The sequence below is a fragment of the Semicossyphus pulcher genome, unplaced genomic scaffold, assembly GCF_022749685.1.
Source record: "Semicossyphus pulcher isolate SPU_LCO1_2020_fin unplaced genomic scaffold, fSemPul1.0.p SCAF_23, whole genome shotgun sequence".
In the NCBI taxonomy this organism is placed as follows: domain Eukaryota; kingdom Metazoa; phylum Chordata; class Actinopteri; order Labriformes; family Labridae; genus Semicossyphus; species Semicossyphus pulcher.
The window spans coordinates 11729938-11748271 of record NW_027211697.1 but is presented as its reverse complement, the minus strand read 5'-3'; the positions used below and the strand labels follow the sequence as shown (position 1 = coordinate 11748271).

At 42.8% G+C, this 18334-nt stretch overlaps 1 protein-coding gene across 1 annotated transcript; it reads right to left on the bottom strand.

The window, feature by feature from the left end:
- Positions 1 to 850: 850 nt before the first annotated feature.
- Positions 851 to 18150, bottom strand: tbl3 (transducin beta like 3). The gene is made up of 23 exons (XM_069674458.1): positions 18085 to 18150; positions 17910 to 17961; positions 17500 to 17595; positions 17297 to 17344; positions 17020 to 17161; positions 16834 to 16918; positions 16280 to 16450; positions 16098 to 16173; positions 15913 to 16009; positions 15599 to 15819; positions 15346 to 15487; positions 14654 to 14712; positions 14347 to 14453; positions 14109 to 14244; positions 10929 to 11168; positions 10608 to 10678; positions 8777 to 8933; positions 8365 to 8423; positions 6671 to 6774; positions 4457 to 4528; positions 3894 to 4052; positions 3339 to 3432; positions 851 to 1707 (listed from the first exon to the last, which is right to left on the bottom strand). The coding sequence occupies exons 1-23, from the start codon at positions 18114 to 18116 to the stop codon at positions 1350 to 1352; spliced, it is 2778 nt and encodes a 925-aa protein (XP_069530559.1). The 5' UTR covers positions 18117 to 18150; the 3' UTR covers positions 851 to 1349.
- Between the last annotated feature and the right edge of the window lie 184 nt (positions 18151 to 18334).

Sequence of the window (18334 nt, the reverse complement as noted above, 5' to 3'; positions counted from 1 at the left end):
AATAGATGGAGTGTCTCGTTAGGATCATATAACTCACACTGTCATGTAGTCACATCAGAAGCTCAAATTAATTGAGGTCTTTATCCTTTCATTGTAAGTCGATAGTTCACAGCAAAAAATTTAATTCATTAGTAGATTAAATCGATTCATTAATAACTTCTACATTTTGGTAAATAAAAAAAAACACTGGAAAATGAGGCGCTGGTTTAGCTCAGTTGGTAGAGCACGTCAACCCCCACTCTCTCCTCCCAACATTTCCCGTCTCTCTTCAGCTGTCCTGTCAATAATAAATATATGACATGTAATCTTCAAATGTCCCGTTTTGTCCAGCAAACAATAATGTTTCTCGTTTAACTGTCTCAACCTACACTAGGAAATGATTGCTTATAATTACACGATTAGTTGGCGATTAATTTATTGCTTCAGCTCTACCTGAGCGTTAAAATCAGAAGAAAACAGGTGTCGGATTGTCTTAAAATAACCTTAATATACAGTATAATATAATATATACATACACATAATACCTCTGTAAGTTCCTGCATGTACAAACTGCTGGAACAGGTTGGATCATGCTCTAAAAGATCTGTCATCAACTCTCATCCTTGTGTTTTTTCCATAGTCGGAAAATGATTGGTTTGACTGACTGGGAGAATTTAACTATGCGATGAGGCCAACCTGAGCTTAACAGAGGTATGATCACCTCAACACACCCACAGGGATTTCCAGCCTTTGAAGGGGATCAGTCAGCAAAGGAATGATGGATTTTACTTTAAAGGCTGTTTAAAGGCTGAACTATATGTGCAGCATATTACATAGAAATAAAACTCATTTTAAATCACAAAGACAACTTTTTTATTTTATAAACATTTGCAGTCATTACATTAAAAAAAATCTGGGTTATATAAGCAACTTTTCGTGTTGTGGTCGAGCCGGTAGATCAGGACTTCGCAGCATTTCAGGACAAGACAATGCGTGCCAGTTTCAAGGCATAAAACTGAACACCTGAAAGTCAGTGAAGCCATGTCTTCCTCCTTTACTCCTGTATGTCTTTTCTGTCGGAGGAAATCAGGCTGATTAAGATTCTTGAAATTCTGCTCGAGCTTTAAATGGAAGAACTAATGAGCAATTTAGTCGGTGGCACGAGAGGGAAAGTCTTTCTACAACTCAGCTGCAGAGACAGGAATGCCCAGAGAGGCCTATTATCTTTATCGTCATCTTTCCACACCTGTCTCTTTCTGCACTGCTACACATTCAGTGCATCACTCCAGTTAATGGCCCCAGATAAGACACCCTCCTGGGCTTTTTTTCCCCCTCCAGGAGTGAGTCATCTGTTATCCTGAAGATCCCTGTCAGCTGGCCAAAGCCTGGCACTGTGCGGCTGAAGCGACTGGGACACATTTCACCACCTTTACCGTTTGATCCGCCTCGTCTTCCTCCTCCGAACTCTCCTCACTTTCAGAGTGGTGGTTCCCGTTTGTTTTGGTGCTCCCTCTGTTGTTGTTGGCGGATGCTTTCTTGGTGACACTGACCTCATCGTCCTCTTCTTCTTCTTCTTCCACTGGGCAATTTGGATCTTCATCCTGTCCGCTATCGCCGTCATCCCCGTCTGGTTTCTCCTCGTCGCCGCTGCCTGTTCCTTTCCCCTTGTCAATCATGAAGAAAGGCTGCGCAAGAGGAGTTTTGTCCATTTCTTCATCTTGGTCCATGCTGAACAGAAAACACAGAAAGATTACATTCATAAACTGTTGCTCAGTTTTCAACATCTCTAATGATTTGATGAATAGATAAACTGTAACAGCATCTGTGTATCAGTTTCAGCTGCACTCAACTTGGCAGCCCTTTCAATCAAATCTCACCTGACGTGACATTGTGTAAAAGCTTCATACAGATGATCCCTGGTTTAACGCTAAGAATGCTGCATGGTAGCAAACAAAACCACCTTTTCCAGTCCAAGATTCCTTTGAGAACACGACCGCAGTCTTTGTGTGGTGCATGAGTCTGCAGTGGCATTGATTACATGCTATACTTTCTGTCATATGTGACCGACATAAAAACAGGCAGGGTGCGAGACAATTTACTGTAACTGAGCAGGAAGAAACAGAGCGGCACTGAACACGACACTGAATGCATCGCTGTGGTCGATGTTTTGGTCAGTGGAGAAATGAGGAAGTGGCTGAACTCTAGTCTGTAGTGTTCAAAGTGAGTCAGACTCCGAGGCCACGTTCAGGCCGACCTGAACCCTGACTGAGTGAACACAGCACTTTGGTTAATTGGGGCAGTGTGTGGGTGTGGGTGGAGTGGCAGTAGTTCCAGGTGGATGTATGTAACTGATATGTAAGACATGGGAAGTCATGTCCATATGCTTGGTGTTTAAGCTGCAAAGTCATGAGATGGCAACCTGGATGAAATAGGAAAATTCAAAGGCATAATGACAGAGGAAGATGATCCGACTCAAATGGAATATCATCATTTTTAAATAACATAAAATAACAAAGAACAGCTGGAAATTACTAAAATTACAATACATTCGAGATTACAACTTTAAAGTCGAGGTGAAATGAAAAATGTCATTTTAATCCTTTCAGATCACGTCGCTCACATCGAGCGTCCGTTTGACAATATAGGCCAAAAAAATACAGAAAATCAATTTCTTCGTATTCTTATGTCAAAATCCGATCATTTTTTCTTCCTGTAAAACAAAATATCACGTGTGCTTACGTAAGCTAGTACAAACCAATTTTAACCAATAATATCATGACATCCAACTGTCAATCAATCTGCAACATTTAGCCGCAGAGCACCAAGAACGCTCGGTCAGTTAGCTAGCTAGCTACTGCGCTACTCTCCAAAGTGCTGTTTCATCTCGACTTTAACTATCAAAAAACAATTTTTAAAGATGTTAGTATGTAAGTTACAACTCGTGAAGACAATTAGAAATTGTGTTAAAATATCTATAATATCCATTAGTTATGTTTTGTTGAATGTAGTTTTTCTAACTTCTATATGTTTTGTGTGCTTCGTTTTCATTGGTTTTTTTGTACAGCCGTTTGAGGCATGCTTTGTGATATTGGGCCATAATAAACTTTGACTTGACTTGTATTTGAAGGCACCTTTGTCGTGACATATTTAACTGTTTAACTCTTGATGTTTGTGATGAAAGACAAAAAAGCTGCTGTTGCGATATATTTCACAGTAATTCATCTCGTCTGTGGGTTTGATGATCACTGTGCGGGCTTGTTTCTGGTCGTCTCACCAGTGTCTTAACCATCACATCAACAACGTAGCCCCTTATCCTTTTTTAATGCCTCTGGTCTGAATCCCTGCTGTGGCTCTCTCACCTGGACGGCGCTCCAGCCACTCTCATCTTCTGCCACATGTAGTTCAGGAACATGGACGCCTGCAGCAGCTTGCCGATCCTCTGCATGTGTCTCTCTGTGGGAGAGAGGGAAGAGTTACTAAACAGATTTCATTGGGTCATCAACAATGACCCAATTTTAATCATGCACATACATGCACAATGTCTTTGAAACCTGTTTGTTTCAGTCGACACCCCAGCTTTGGTGCATATTCAGCTTCGTGCTTTTGCCAACTAAAACGATGCTGTCAGAGTTTTTATGTCCTCGCCCTGTTTTAATTTATTGCATTCAATTTCATTTCATCAGCTGCATGCCCTGCAGTCATCATGGCTGCACAATTATTTAGTGCCACTGAGTTTCATTTTCATCATCCATTCATTCATTCAGTGTCTAAAGGTGTGGGGAGAGGCCTTGCTTTCATATTCAGCTCTATAGTGGGTCTATTTTACCATCATTAGGGCTAAAACCTGGAGTAAAGCAACATAGGAACACTTGTCCTGTAACGAACACACACACATACACACACCCTCTGCTGACCTGTGTATGGGATGAGTCCCTCCAGGTACGTTCGGGCACCCTGGTACTTCAGCAGCTCCTCAGGCGGCAGGTGCGTGAGGAGCACCTGCAGGACGGCCTGGGCGTCCTGACAGTTTCTGGCGTTGGTGTTCCACACCGCGCAGTAGCGGAGGAGAGACTCTGAGAGGAGTTGAAGTTATAATGGGGTCAGGCGAAGGACAAAAGAAAAGAGACTTTACTAATCTCGCCACTGGCATGCATTCTTCCCATAGTCTGCTGATGCCTCAGTCATCATAAAGTGAATCATTCCCTCTGTGAAACGCCAGTAGGCTTAAGAAGTCCAAAGAATTTATTTTTATCCGTTTACAGGCCTCACCTACTTTTCCTTTCAATGTAGCCTCCAGGCTGTGGTTAAATATATAGAGTTGACCTTCAGAGGATATTTGTAAAGGCGTTTCTTTAATACTTAGAAAATATTAGTATAGTACATTTTTTAGAGACTAATCTTTTAAACTTAAATCCCTTCTCAATTCTTTTTCCTCTTGTATTTCAGTGCTCTCTGAAGGACATTTTTAACCCTTTACCTTTCTGATCCACTCGAAGTTTCAGCACCGTCTTCTCCAACAGCTCGCGGCTTTCCTCCACTTGACGGATCGCTAGGGGCAACGAGAAAAAAACATGTCAAAGTCGGCCATCTGTTTAAGTTAGGGTTTATATTGTGACTGAGCGTATCCTCCTCACATGTACATTATCAATTACCCAGCTCACACAATATAAACAGGTCGGCTTAAACCTTTATCTTCACCTCATTTGTGGTTGAAACACTTGACATGATATGCCTCTGGAAGCAAAGGCAGTGAAGCACCTTCCTTTTAATGTCAACATCTCTTAGTGAAACAATTTCGAGCAGTAAATTAACAGAATTAAATAAAAGTACATTTTTGTTGCTTTACTCCTTTAAAAGCTTGCAAGTGCAAGCGCATGTAACTTCTTCACTAAGGTAGGAAAAAAGAGCAACAGAGTCACTGTCTATCGCCGAATGAGGTAACACAATGGTGATTGAGCCTATGGCCCACTGATGAAAGCCTTTGCATTCACAGTATTACAGACTGGGTGTCTGTGGCGACTTTCACAGAAAAAATCTGCGGCGCCCAGTTAGTGACGCGTTTCCCATCACCCAGCAGTGGTTGGTCTGCCAGAGAGGGTGGGTGGAGCTAAGCAGCTGCTTTTCCGCTCTCTGCAAGTGTTGCGAGTAAACAGTAATCTACTATGGCTGAACAAACAAAGAAAAGATGGATGACTACAGATACAACTTCAACAAGAAGTGAAAATCCAAAGAGAAAGAAACAAACTCGACGCTCAGATGAAGCAAACAGTCTGAAAAGGAAAGCGACCGTCAGCCAGGAAAATCAAGAGTTACAACCGGAGCCAACCGTGGACGTCACACATGCTGCACTGTCTGGATATCTGGGAAGTGTGCTCCTGCTTATCGCCATAGGTGGCGCCAAAGAGAACGAAGCTGAGATCGAGAGATTACCACTTTAAGCAGGAGGACACAAAAGCATGAAAAATAACAGCGGAGGTTATGTTGCATTACCTCAGGTGGAAATAGACTTTCTTGACTATTCATCAATTTTCATTAAGTACAGAAAGAAAAGAGGTTTTTGAAAAGGGATTTGCTTTTATTAGCAGCCAGTGAGCCGAGGTCTGAAGGGACCTAGTCTGTGGAAAAACCCAGAACTTTTGTGAGACATGTAGTTACTAATCTCAACCAGGCACTTGCGAGTAGTTCTCAGAAGTTGAGGATGGTCAGCGTAGCAGCGATAAAACACACAACAAAATTGACAGATCAAAGGAGAGCATATAAAATGAAAAAAAAAAGGGGCCATAGAATTGACACCTAACGCGTATGTCGAAGCAGCGCAGGTAGAAACGTTTGGACCTGAAGTTAGAAAGAAGTTACGGTTGGATAAATAAAGAGAAAACCCAGTGTGTCAGTCGGAGCAAAAGTCAGTGGGGTTAAGTAATTTAGGAAGACACTTGTAGAAACCTGTCTGGTATGACACACGATATATAAACAACATTAGTTTTGGTCATTCTAATAATAGAAAGACGTGTGAGGAAACTGTGATATAAGCAGAATCAAGATCACAAAACAAAAAACAACATAAGTAGGGTGTGTGATCGATACCACTGCAATATCTTTGCAAGGATGAGAATGCACAAACCTTTTGTTTTACACACGTATTGAATAACATGTTTGCTGATTCACCCCCTGCACTCATGCAAGTCTTAAGTCGATTTAAGACGGATAATTCCCATTGTTGAAACAGATCTAACAGACAAAAATAGAGTTCATTACCTGAGTAAGATTATAAACTTTGTCCCAGAAACCTCTTTTTTCATGGAATTCCCAAAATAGGTAAACGAGGGGTATTTAGCTTCAGACTGACAAAACATCACTGCACTATTGTTTTGGCTTTGTTTTCCCGTATCCACGACACAGAACCGAACAAAAGAGCAAGAGACCGTGAAATCCAGGAGGCCTTTTGTGTTCGTGTGCCATCTTTTGACAGATGCATCAACGCTCAGTTGACTAAGCTCTTAAAGCGGGCCGCGGTTAATAATGGATGATGACAAAACGGCAGGTTGTCAAGGAACAGACAGAAGAAAAAAAGGCTGAGGAAGGAACAAACAATACAGAATGAAAAATATACGTACACTGTGTTCATGAACTATAAGGGGCTGGTATAGAGAAAGATGTTTCCTGTAAGAGCCTGAGCAGAAGCATAAAGTACCTTTGATCACAGTGAGCACCGTGTGAGGCTGGTCCAGCGAGATGGCCAGACCCAAAGCCTTCAGATATTTCTTCTCATGGAGCAGGTTGGACAACTCCTGCTGCCTTCACACACAGACACAGGGTGAGACACGGATAGAGAAGGATTAGATCAAAGGTTAATGTCAAATACATTTCATTTAGCAGACGCGTTTGTCCAAAGCGACGTACATCTGAGAGTTAATACAACACAAGCAACGATCAAGACAGGAGGGAACCAAGTCAGTGCCAACAAACAGCTTCAAGTGCGATCGGACACTGGTGCTGAGAGGCAGTGCACAGGTCAACCAGGTCATCATTATCAATAGCTTCAATAAGTGCAGAGGTGTTCATGAAAGAGCTGGGTCTTTAGCTTCTTCTTTAAGGTGGAAAGGGACTGTGCAGACCGAATGGAGTTTGGAAGCTCGGTCCACCACAGGGGGACTACTGAGGAGAAGAGTCTAGCGACTTAGGGCCCTGTTGTACCAGGTGCCTTTCATTGGCAGAGCGAGGGTACACCTGGATGAGGGAGTTCAGGTAGGCAGGAGCCATTTTTGTTGCCGTTTTGATGGGTTTTGAATTTGATGCGAGAGTCAGTGGAGGGATATGAACAGTGCAGTGACAAGTGCTGTTTTGGGTTGATTGAGGACCAGTCGCGCTGCTGCGTTCTGGATCATCTGCAGAGGTTTGAATGTGCATGCAGGAAGGCCTGCCAGTAGGGAGCTGCAGCAGTCAATGCTAATATCACAAAGCCTGTACCTGCAGTTATGTTGCATGCTCTGAAAGGTAGGGTCTGATCTTCCTGAGGTTGTACAGCGCAAATCGACATGACCGCGCAATCGAGGCCACGTGAACCTTAAAGGTTAGCTGGATGACGCCCAGGTTCCTGGCAGACTTAACGGGTATGAGTTCAGTTTGTCCAAGCGACCTAGAGGGACTGCCTCAGATGACAAGGAGCTCAGTCCTGGATAGGTTGAGCCATCAACAACAAAAAATAAGGAAATTGGATACAGATTAAAACATGAATCACTTTTAAACTAGGTTTTGGGTCCTTTTGTTGTTACGAAACAAGAGGCTGCACAAAAGAAGGAAGAAATTCCGTTCAGTTTTCCTTCAATCTGATAAGAAGACAAAAGCATTGAGATTTCCTTGTTGAGGTTACCTAGTGAAAAAATAAATCCCTCCTTATTTCCTTTTACTCCGTTTCCAAGCTGTGTGCAACTTCAGCTCCCAAAAATCGGATGGATTGACTGCCGACACCTGTGTGATATTTACCATATGAGTCATGTTTGTCTTTTCAGTCTGTGTTGCCAAACGATGATGGATAACCAGGATGAACACACACGTCTGAGTGCATGCAGACACACATTAAACTCTTCAACAGTCTGAGTCCTTAAATATCTTCTCTCTTATCAGGACCAAAACACACATACGGCCATGACCTTTACCAGTCCTGACCTTTGACCCAGTCAGGTCCGCCTTAGCCTAACACAGTCCGTGTTTATTCATCAGGCAACGGACAGACAGACGGGACTACAAAACGAGGGGGAATGTGGACTAATGTTTGAAGGATCTGACGGTGTTTGTCCACCACTTCGCTTTGGGAGATAGGAATAACATCAGCCGACTCTGTGATCGATTTTTCATGTCTGAAAAGACAAAAGGTGTGCAACTCACTTGAGTATCTGATCCTCCTGCTTGGCCTGCTCCTCTGCCAGCTCCACTTCAGTCACATCCTAGCAAGGGGACAAAAGGCAACATTTATGATAATCTGTTGATGCCTGAGGGAAATGATCCTTCTTTAAACTCCATTACGAGAGCGAGGTCAGCTGAAGTCAAAGGTCAGCTAAAACAAACAGCTAGGTAAGATGCAGAGTGAATATTTGGGGTTCTTCAGATACTTAAATCCTACATGCTCTAGTTCTTTCAAATCAACCTAAAGATGCTTGGTTCTTTCCTCAGCCTGCCATCTCTATTTCCACCTTTACTTGTATTTTGTGACTTCTTTCCCCGAGTGCCATCAACTACAACCAAAGAACAGCTTTGATCTACGATGCAGCTTTATGCTCTCCCAGCAGATGGCACTTACCAGCCACACGGTGATGTTTGAGTCCGCTGAGCCGGTCACCATCTTGTCATCTTTGCGGTTGCCGTGGAGACCCCACACTTTGTCCTGGTGGGCGTCCAGCGTCTTCACACACTCGTTTGTCTTGATGGTCCACAGCTTCACCAAACCATCCGAGCCACTGAGGAAAGCGGTTAGGAGAGGAGACATAAAACAGTGGGTTAACAGTTAAGACATATATTTAAACACCTGACATGACAGATGAGCAGAGACGCAGATGTAGGTGGATGCAGGTGTATCTGGGTGTGTAAGTGGCGCCCAGTTAGTGACGCATTTTCCATCAGCCAGCAGTGGTTGGTCTGCCAGAGAGGGTAGGCGGAGCTAAGCGGCTGCTTTTCCGCTCTCCGCAAGTGTTGCGAGTAAACAGTAATCTACTATGGCTGAACAAACAAAGAAAAGATGGATGACTACAGATACAACTTCAAAAATAAGTGAAAATCCAAAGAAAAAGAAACAAACTCGACGCTCAGATGAAGCAAACAGTCTGAAAAGGAAAGCGACCGTCAGCCAGGAAAATCAAGAGTTACAACCGGAGCCAACCGTGGACGTCACACATGTCAAGTCTACATTAAATTACTGGACACTGGCCCCTCGCATTCTGTTTCTCCCATTCGTGGAGACTTTTAGTGCAGCTGTGTGGTGTCGGTAACGTCTTTAACGACGAGCCTCCTTCACACGTGGCTCACCTCTCAAAACGAGATTGCGGGTGAGCGAGTTTTTTGGCCGACTTTGTAAAACATGCATCTCGTGACGGATGTCAACAGATCAGACACGTGGAGGGAGAGAGAAACAGAAAGAGCTGCTGCGTGCAGTAACAGCAGGTGTAGGTGTGTGAGGAGAAATTACTGAAGAGGAGCAAGGTGAGCAGATTAAACTGACATATGGTGGAGAAGCATGAAGCATAGCTATAATGGTGTGACGATCTAACTTTCGTTAAACAGGGTGACGTGTTGTTCACTGCATTTTTTGGTTATAGTCTTTTTGTTTAAATGTGAAAATAAAGATTTGATTAAGAAAACACATATCTGTTAATTGATCGTTGACGTTATTGATGGAGACATTTCTTCAAACGCCCATCCCTGATTTGAAGCCCTGTGTTTTAGTGTTCTTGAACCCACAACGCGATGCAAGGAAATAAAGGAGCTGTAGTTTGACATCCTACAGTGACCGTTTGACTGCTCTGCTCAGCACAGATGTTTGTTTTCTGTTTGTATAAATCAGTAAACTATTTCCATGTTAAGCATATTGACTACACAAACTACAGTGTAAGCGCCTCCTGTATATAATAAGTGTGTTGTGTTGGTTTGTAAAAGAGCGGTTGTTGTTGGTTTAAAGTTGTCCTGCCACATTCTTCAACCTTATTAGCGAGCAAGCATGACGACTGCTGGTTAGAGTCCCGCAGATGGGTCGTGATAATCTGACTTCTAAGATAAAACGATAAGAATACATGAGGGTTATTGGGCCATCCTTTCCTTCTGCATATTGTGTTTTAAATTGAACCCTTTAATTACATTAAAAGTGAAGGAATTTGTGACGGTTTAGCTCGGCGGTTAAATCGCACGTCCCGTACAAAGAGGCTACAGTCCCTGGTTTCGACTCCCACCCTCGGCTCTTGGCCGCGCGTTATCACCACTCTCTCTTCCCCTGTTTCCGACATGATCCACTGTCAGGCTCACTCTCAATAAAGACATATAAGGCCAGAAAAATGAACTAAAAAAAGGGGAGAAACAAAGATGAAAATATGTGGTTGAGGTTTTATGGAAAGAGGCTTTGCCTGAGAGGGTGGAGGGGTTACCTGGTGAGCAGCTGAGTGCCTCGGCTCACAAAGATGACCTTCAGAACGGACGCATCGTGACCCTCGAATGTCTGAAGAAATTAAAAATGAAACAAAATCAGTCGCACACACCTAAACACCTCTGGCTCTCATATCTCTGATTATGCTATCTTGTGCTATCTTCACATTATTACATAAAATAATTTAAAGTGATAATGTCTCCAATAAGTGTGTAAAATAAAGCCTTCAAAAGGCCCTGATAAGAAAGAGATAAACATGTATTCAATTAGTTCTGTGATAAACACACTCAGTGAGACGTGCATGCTTCATCTCGTGGCCCACCTTGAGGCAGCTGAAGTCCTGCAGGCTCCACAGCTTGGTGGTGCCGTCTGCGGAGGACGTGGCCAGCACCTGGTCGACGGGAGAGAAGCAGACGGCCCAAACGCCGCGACGGTGGCCCTTGAAGACCCCCAGCAGACCCACCGTCCCCTCCTCCGCCAGCGACCACAGCTTGGCCGTGCGGTCCTGCGAGCCTGAAGCCAGCAGCTTGTCGTTGGGCGACACCGCCACGCTGTTTACATCCTGGAGGGGGGAGATGAATGAATCAAAGTTTAAAGGTAGAAATTCAGGTGAAAAGGAAAGAGGTTATAAAGAAGTTATAAATCAAATCTTTTTCCAGGACAAACATTCGCTAAATTTCTTTAGGAGTGTCACCATCACTTGGTTATGATTGACATCTCACACTGTGTTTGAATCAGATATTTAACACAAAGGAAATGTTTTACACGACAACCAAAGCAAAGTGAAGTAACCTGGCAGTGCTGAAGGACAGACGGTCAATTGTTATATCTTACATGTGTGCAGGTGAAGCAGGAAATAATGGCGTGTTGGAATTTTCACTTCCAATAGCTAAAGTTCACCGACTTCCTGGGTGAGAAAGCGGGCAGCGCTTCCTTACGAGAAGAGTCGGTTCGCGTTATGAATAGACGGCTGGAGAGGGACTGTGTGTGTGTGTGTGTGTGTGTGTGTGTGTGTGTGTGTGTTTGTGTGTGTGTGTGTGGGTGTGTGGGTGTGAGAAAGACATCCTTACATAATTTTGTACTATTTTTCCAACCACAGTACAAAGAACGACTGTGTTAACATGTGTTTAAGTAACCAGATAATTATACAATCCCATGAATCATGTTTTATTCGCTCTGACAGATGAGTCATGTCACCATTCAGTTCAGGAAATTTCGGCTCAATCGCACCTGGTAATCAACAAAAACCATCATGGATGGCAGTTTATATAAAGTGTAAATGCAAAGCTACTAAATCAGGTCATGCCAAACATCTGTTTAATTTGAGAAGACCTGTGCACAAATGAATTGTGACAGGTGCGTCGGAGAGGTGCAGTCTAGAAACAATAAATGAAGAAACTCCGGCACACTGTCTCGCTTGTTGCTAATAATATTTATTTAATATCATCAACGTTTCGGTCGTCCCAATGACGGTCGATACGACCGAAACGTCGATGATATTAAATAAATATTATTAGCAACAAGCGAGACAGTGTGAAGTCTCACTACCATTACAGACAACGGCCTCCTGAAGTATCGCTGCTGAACAGAGGGCTCTTTGCAATGCTCAGACACTGGGAGGAAAAACTGAGCTCTCTTATTACAGACTCAGATTACAAAAATCGAACTATGAACAATGACTTTGCTCAATCATTCTCCAGAAACAGAGATTTGCTGAGCTGTACCTGAGTAGGCAGAAAGATGAGAGCAGTGTCGGCAGCTTTGAAATGTCAACACCCTTTCTTTAAATCACAGAGGAGCAGAGGAGATGTAAAGCAGAAAACCAGGAACTAAAAAAGCCCAGAATATTTGAAAGTAAATAAATGTCTTGAATTTCCTCCTCTTCTGATAGGCAACCTCCTTTAGAAGGTTTGATTCTTTGATGTTTCACATCTAAATCTCAGTGATCGATTAACTAGTAATGTTCTCCAACATGAATGCAAACAAAGTGAGGCTAACTGTATTATCTGGAAAGCTGTCACTATCTTTTACGTATAATGCATAAAAACGTGAGATGTGAGCAGCCACATGGACTTAAACATCAGTTCCGGTCGTCACGTTACGCCACACGTTACTTTAAAAGTCTTCCGGTTCAAAGCCTTACATCATGCCTTCACATTTCCGAAAAAGTTTTCCAGTTTTTCCTGTCCGGAAAGGTTTGTGGGAACTCCCTGACACAGCTTCTCACCGCTCTTAAGTCATCTCAGGAATTAGTTTTAATTTAATTTGCAGATGATTCAAGTTCAGCTGTTTGTCTGACGTAATCTTGTAAGCACCCACTGGGTGTTCTGTAGGAACATTGTGTGCCTACTCGATGTCCTCGGGACACTGTTGGCTGCATACAGGATAAACACGTTATGAATCACCTTTTTCTCGGGAAGTTTAAATGCTATGAACAAGAACCAAAAGACAAATCTTACGAGCATACATTAGTATTTTTTATGTTTTTCTCAGTAGGTGGTTTGTGAATCTTTAACAGGTGCAAAGGCCCAAAAGAAGCTTCTAATCCTTCCCTTTTACTACCCCCTAACACAAATCCCAACATCTCTATAAAAAAACCCTCCTGCTGCCAAACACCCTCTGCTTCTCAGACATGGAGGGGGGGGGGGGTACGCAGGGCTTCTGACAAGGCTACAAAGTAGTTATCTACTGGGAACAAAAAAAACAGCAAAGCTGTTTGGGGGAAAAATGCTAATGAGCCCCAAATATGGCGGCCTCTGGCACATTCTGTGTTAAACAGTGATTCATTAAGCCATTTATTTGTGAGCTACTGGTAGCTTTTAGCTATTAAAACGTAAAATCTGCCTAGAGAGCTGCTTTAGTGTGTCTTTGCAATGCATCCCAAATTTCCCCCCGGGGATAAATAAAGCATTTCTGATTCTGATTAAAAGGCACAATGTAAATAAACATAAAGACAAATAGCTCTTTTGTTTGCTAACTAAGCCCATAAATGTTTGTGTGGAAAATGCAGCGCTTACAGTGGACTCTTTCTGCCAACTGTGCAAAGAACAACTTGCTGCATACAACGTTTTCAACTGTTTTCTGAAGAGCCCTGCCATTCAAGGTGTCCCTTCTCTGTGCAATCAATTCTTCATGTGTTTTGTCGTCCATTATTTTGCTTGATTTTGTCAGTCAGTGAAGACAACTCTCTGCAGTACACAGCTGCACGTGCATACTCATACAGAGCGTGTGAGGCGGCTCTTAGACAAACATGTTTCTTTATCATCATGCTTTTTTATAAGGAGGAAAAATATGCGTGATTAAGTGGCTATCTGGACTTTCTTGAATATTCAGCTGTTTGGCTGGCAGGATGCCTTTTGGTCATTTTGCTACAAAGGAGGTTTGGTTTCTTCCTCATTCCTCCTCAAATTCCTCTCTGGTCTTTCTTTAACGCATAAAGTCAGCTACACTGACTGCTGGATTTTTCTTTTTTCTGAAAGGGACTACATTACCGCACTTTTACCTTATCGTGTGCCTTCTCTGTGACGCGGGCGGTCAGCTGATGTATTTCTGCTCCTGACGTTGAAAGGTCTGCAGGCAGATCCCACACCTTCACGGTACAGTCCTGACTGCCAGACACTATGAAGGATGCTTTGATCCTGGACACAACCACATGCAAAGATGGAGGATTGTTATGTTCACACTGATTTCTTAAACATTTAACTCTCTGTCTGTGTTGTGAAAAGAAACAGAAGGGTTACCTGGAGCAGCTGATGGTGCCCACAGCATTAGCGTGGCTGGAGCCGTGCGCTACACAGGTCACCTGACCACTGTCACTGTCCATCTGCCACACACGCACTGATTTGTCCTGCACACAGAGCCCAGCATATAAATGTTATTGTTGGCTTACATGTTGTTTAACAGCTGTGTTTTGGCTTCGTTTGACTGTGCAGGTGTGTTGACATTTGCGGGTTTGTGTGGAATGCATGCATGTGCTGAATGCCAGTTTTGGTATTCAGTTCTTTGTCTGCAGTGTTGATGGATGATCATGACAAGACATGCACTCACCTTCGCACAGCTTGCAAAGAGAGAACCCTTTTTGAACACGTCCAATGAGAGGACAGTATCTGTGGAAGATAAACAGACAGAGAAATCTGTAAATGTTAGAATAGATGAACATTCATGAAACCTGCTCAGCAAGTCGGACAGACTTGGATTCTTTGGATTCTGGTTCCACTGATGACAGGTTTCATTTCCATCGTGGTTCATTAAGGGTGTCATTTTAAGTTCTTCAAGATTTATATCACTTTTATTAATATATAATTATAAATATTTATTATTTGTTTATTTAATTTAATTTTGTGTTATTTGTTACTTGTGAAAAAGTTACAAATTAAGTTTCTATGTTTGATATGTTCTCTGCAAGTTAAAGTTATTATTAATACTTTCTGCAAATAAAAAACAGCTGATGACATTAATTATTTCTGCAGTTCTAATAAACTTTTATTTTCCAGTCCCCAGTGTTGTTAAAAGAAACAGAAAGTCTACTGCAGCTTTTAGAATCTGCAGTAAATACTGCAAAAGCCTGACTCACCTGCATTAATATTTATTACAGTGTTTGACACAGAGGTTAAAATGTGTGGAGCACAGGTAATTGAAAGCCTCTGCAGGGCACTCACACTTTTTGCTCTCTGCTGAACAAATTAAACTGTGGGCTGTAGATTTAGACGTATACATGCTGCCCTCTGCTGGTGACTCACCTGTGTGTCCGTACAGGATCTGGCAGCTGTTGGTGAGCAGCTCAAACACCTTCAGCTGGCAGCTGTTGGTGGCCACCACGATGTGACTGTCCTCTTTACCCAGAAACTTCACATCCAGCACCTCGTCACTGTAACCCACAAACTGTGAGCAGGTAAACAGAGGGAGCGAAAGAGAAGGAGAGTGTCCATTAATGTGGCATGCATGACACTGAAACCAGAGCAGAAGTCTACATCAGTACTCCTCAGTACCCACCTGCTGCTGTGTGGTGAGAGCAGGCAGCTGGTAGAGCACGATGTTGTGTTCTGCAGTGACTGTGGCCAGTCTGGAGGAGTCTGGCAGGTGAAGGAGGTACGTTAGACTGCGGGGGTCGTCGTCGTCCTTTTCTTCCTCCTCCTCCTCCGCAGAGACGGTGGAGGTGAGGGTCTGAGTGTAGACACAACGGGCGGTGCCGGCCTCCCACACTCTCAATACACCTTAAAGTAAGGAAAGAAGAAGAGGCCAGTTAAAGAAAAAAGAGAGACACAGTTGAGAAAATCAGGATCATTAATGACCACAAAGACTCGCACCTTTGCTGCCAGCTGTGATGAAATGCAAGTCCTTGTTTGTGACTCCAATCTGAGAGAAGTCCTTATTCTCAGGCAGAAGCACGACACCCTCCACAGCCTGGAAACAAAGAAAACACATAAAGAAATGAAGCTGTAGCATTTTTGAATTAATATTTTCCAGTTTCACACTCTTTTCACAGTCTTACCTCATAGACCGGGACAGTTCTCTTAGCTGTCTTGGTCTTCAGGTCCCACACTGTGCAGATCTTATCTCTGCCAGAACTACAAGTAAAGATCAGCAAACAATTACAACAAGAACAAAAAATATAAAGATTGCAAAACATGTTAAATGTTGTAAATAACAGCCCCTCCATAGATTTTACAGTACCTGATCATGGTGCCTCCGTCGGGGCTGAAGCTCAGGGCAGTGACAGCGCTGTAGTGGCTCTGCAGCACACACACACACTGACTGGAGCGAAGGTCCCACAGCCGAATGCCACAATCCAGAGAGGAGGAGAAGAGCTGCAGCCTGCTGATGTCTGGGTGGAACTGGACCAGGCTGCAATGATACAGAAAGGACATTTACCTTGTTATGAATTTTATTAACATTGGAAAATTCCATTGGGAATAATAAAGTTCTACCTTATTTCATCTTATTATTTAAGAAGCCAATATTATTTCCTTACCACAATAAGGCTGATTACCTAAGTCTGTTACTTTAACTTACATCTAGAGCTGACTGAAATGTATCCACAGCAAACAGTCTGGAAAACTATCAGGTCCAGAGAGTTGGATCAAATGTCTAAATACTTTATCGCGTTTACATCTTCACATATGAACATTTCTGATTTAAATCAACTTATAGAATATTGCAGACCATTTTATTTGGACGATGTTAGCAGTGTTGCTTGGCATTTCTACTCCAAAGATGTATGAACTTACTGTACAACGCCAGATGACCCCTTGAGGTTGTGGGTGCAGTACTGCTTCACCACATCCCAAAGCTTTATAGTGCCATCACAGCCACCTGCAAGACAACAAGAAGACAAACGCTACAATGTCTACCTGGCTAATATCAGGGGAAAGGAACAGACACAAGTTCTTGTTCTTACTCCTGTATTTACCAACCTGTGGCCAGAAGGGTAGAGGTGGAGTCAAAGGTCATACTGGCTACAGGAACCGTGTGAATGGCCCTCCAGGAGCGGGTACACTGAGCTTGCTTCCAGTCCCACTGCTTCAGCAGCAGCGCTCTGCTAGCCGTTACCAGCATCTGTTAGACACAGAGCAGAGACATACACACATGCTAAATAAATATTTTTTTACAGCCAGATACAATAAATAAATAAATAATAAAAACAACTGAAGTTTTGACTGACGTAATGCCAGGTGAGTGAGGGCGCTTTACCTCATCATCACAGCTGAGTGCGAAAGATGTGATGTCCTCTTGATCATCCTGCAACCACGGAAAAGACAGACATGATGGAAAGGATATAAGGATAATCAAACGTACAAAATGCTTTTAGAAGTTACAGTTGAAGTTATTTTGTTGTAAGTATTAGAGTTGTTTGACTCTGGCCTTTAGAGGAAAACTATCCATTCTGGACTTACATGCTCAACGCAGTGGATGATCTTCCCTGTGCTGATCTCCAAAACATTGACGCGGGATCCACAAGTGCAGAAGAGGTACTTTTCATCTTTGCTAATCTGAAAAACAGATAGAGGCAATTCATTTGATTCTGCATGTAAGGATTCGTTATCTTGTCTTGGACAGTGCTGTCCAGCCTGATGAAACTGTTGTATTATGTCTTCTCTGGCTCTGGAGTAGAACTATAAAGTCAATGTTTTGAGCTTGTCATGTAATGTAATCTGTAACTCGCAAGTCCCCACCTTTATCGCAGTGCATTATTACATTACCCCTTTGAGATAACTCCAGGCTGGTAACGTTAGAATAGTCAACTTAATGCATCCTTATTTTAACAATAAACACTTTTGATACAAAACATAAAGTGAAAACTCACCTGCACTTTCCCTCCTTTGTAAAACGGTTCAATTTTACTGGAAACAACATAACTGTAAGGGAATAACGTATATATGACAGTTAGTTTTCGCTACTTCAAATGACACATTCACCTAGCTTGTGCTAGCCAGGTAGTAAAGTTTGCAGCCTGCACGCGCCATGCGTCAAAAACTTACTTTGTTTTGAACTGTAGGTTGGTGTTTGCCATCTTGCTCACGGGAAATGCCTAAGCCTTAATATTTTGGCAGCAGTTTGATGTAAATTCCTTATTTCTCAATTCACACGTTGGTTCAAGTCAGCACATCCATCCAGCATGTTGATAACCGAGTCGCACTGATTGTACGTCATCAGAGCGCACAGAGCTGTGATTGGCCAGACGGTATTCGCTCATAGCGATGTAAAATTAACTTGTAAATGCTCAAAATC

Coding starts and splice junctions, on each gene's coding strand:
- tbl3 (XM_069674458.1), bottom strand. CDS start 18,116: ATGGCAAACACCAACCTACAGTTCAAAACAAA. Junction 17,962..18,084: donor AACCTACAGTTCAAAACAAA/GTAAGTTTTTGA, acceptor ATTCCCTTACAG/TTATGTTGTTTCCAGTAAAA. Junction 14,713..15,345: donor GATCCTGTACGGACACACAG/GTGAGTCACCAG, acceptor TATCTTCCACAG/ATACTGTCCTCTCATTGGAC.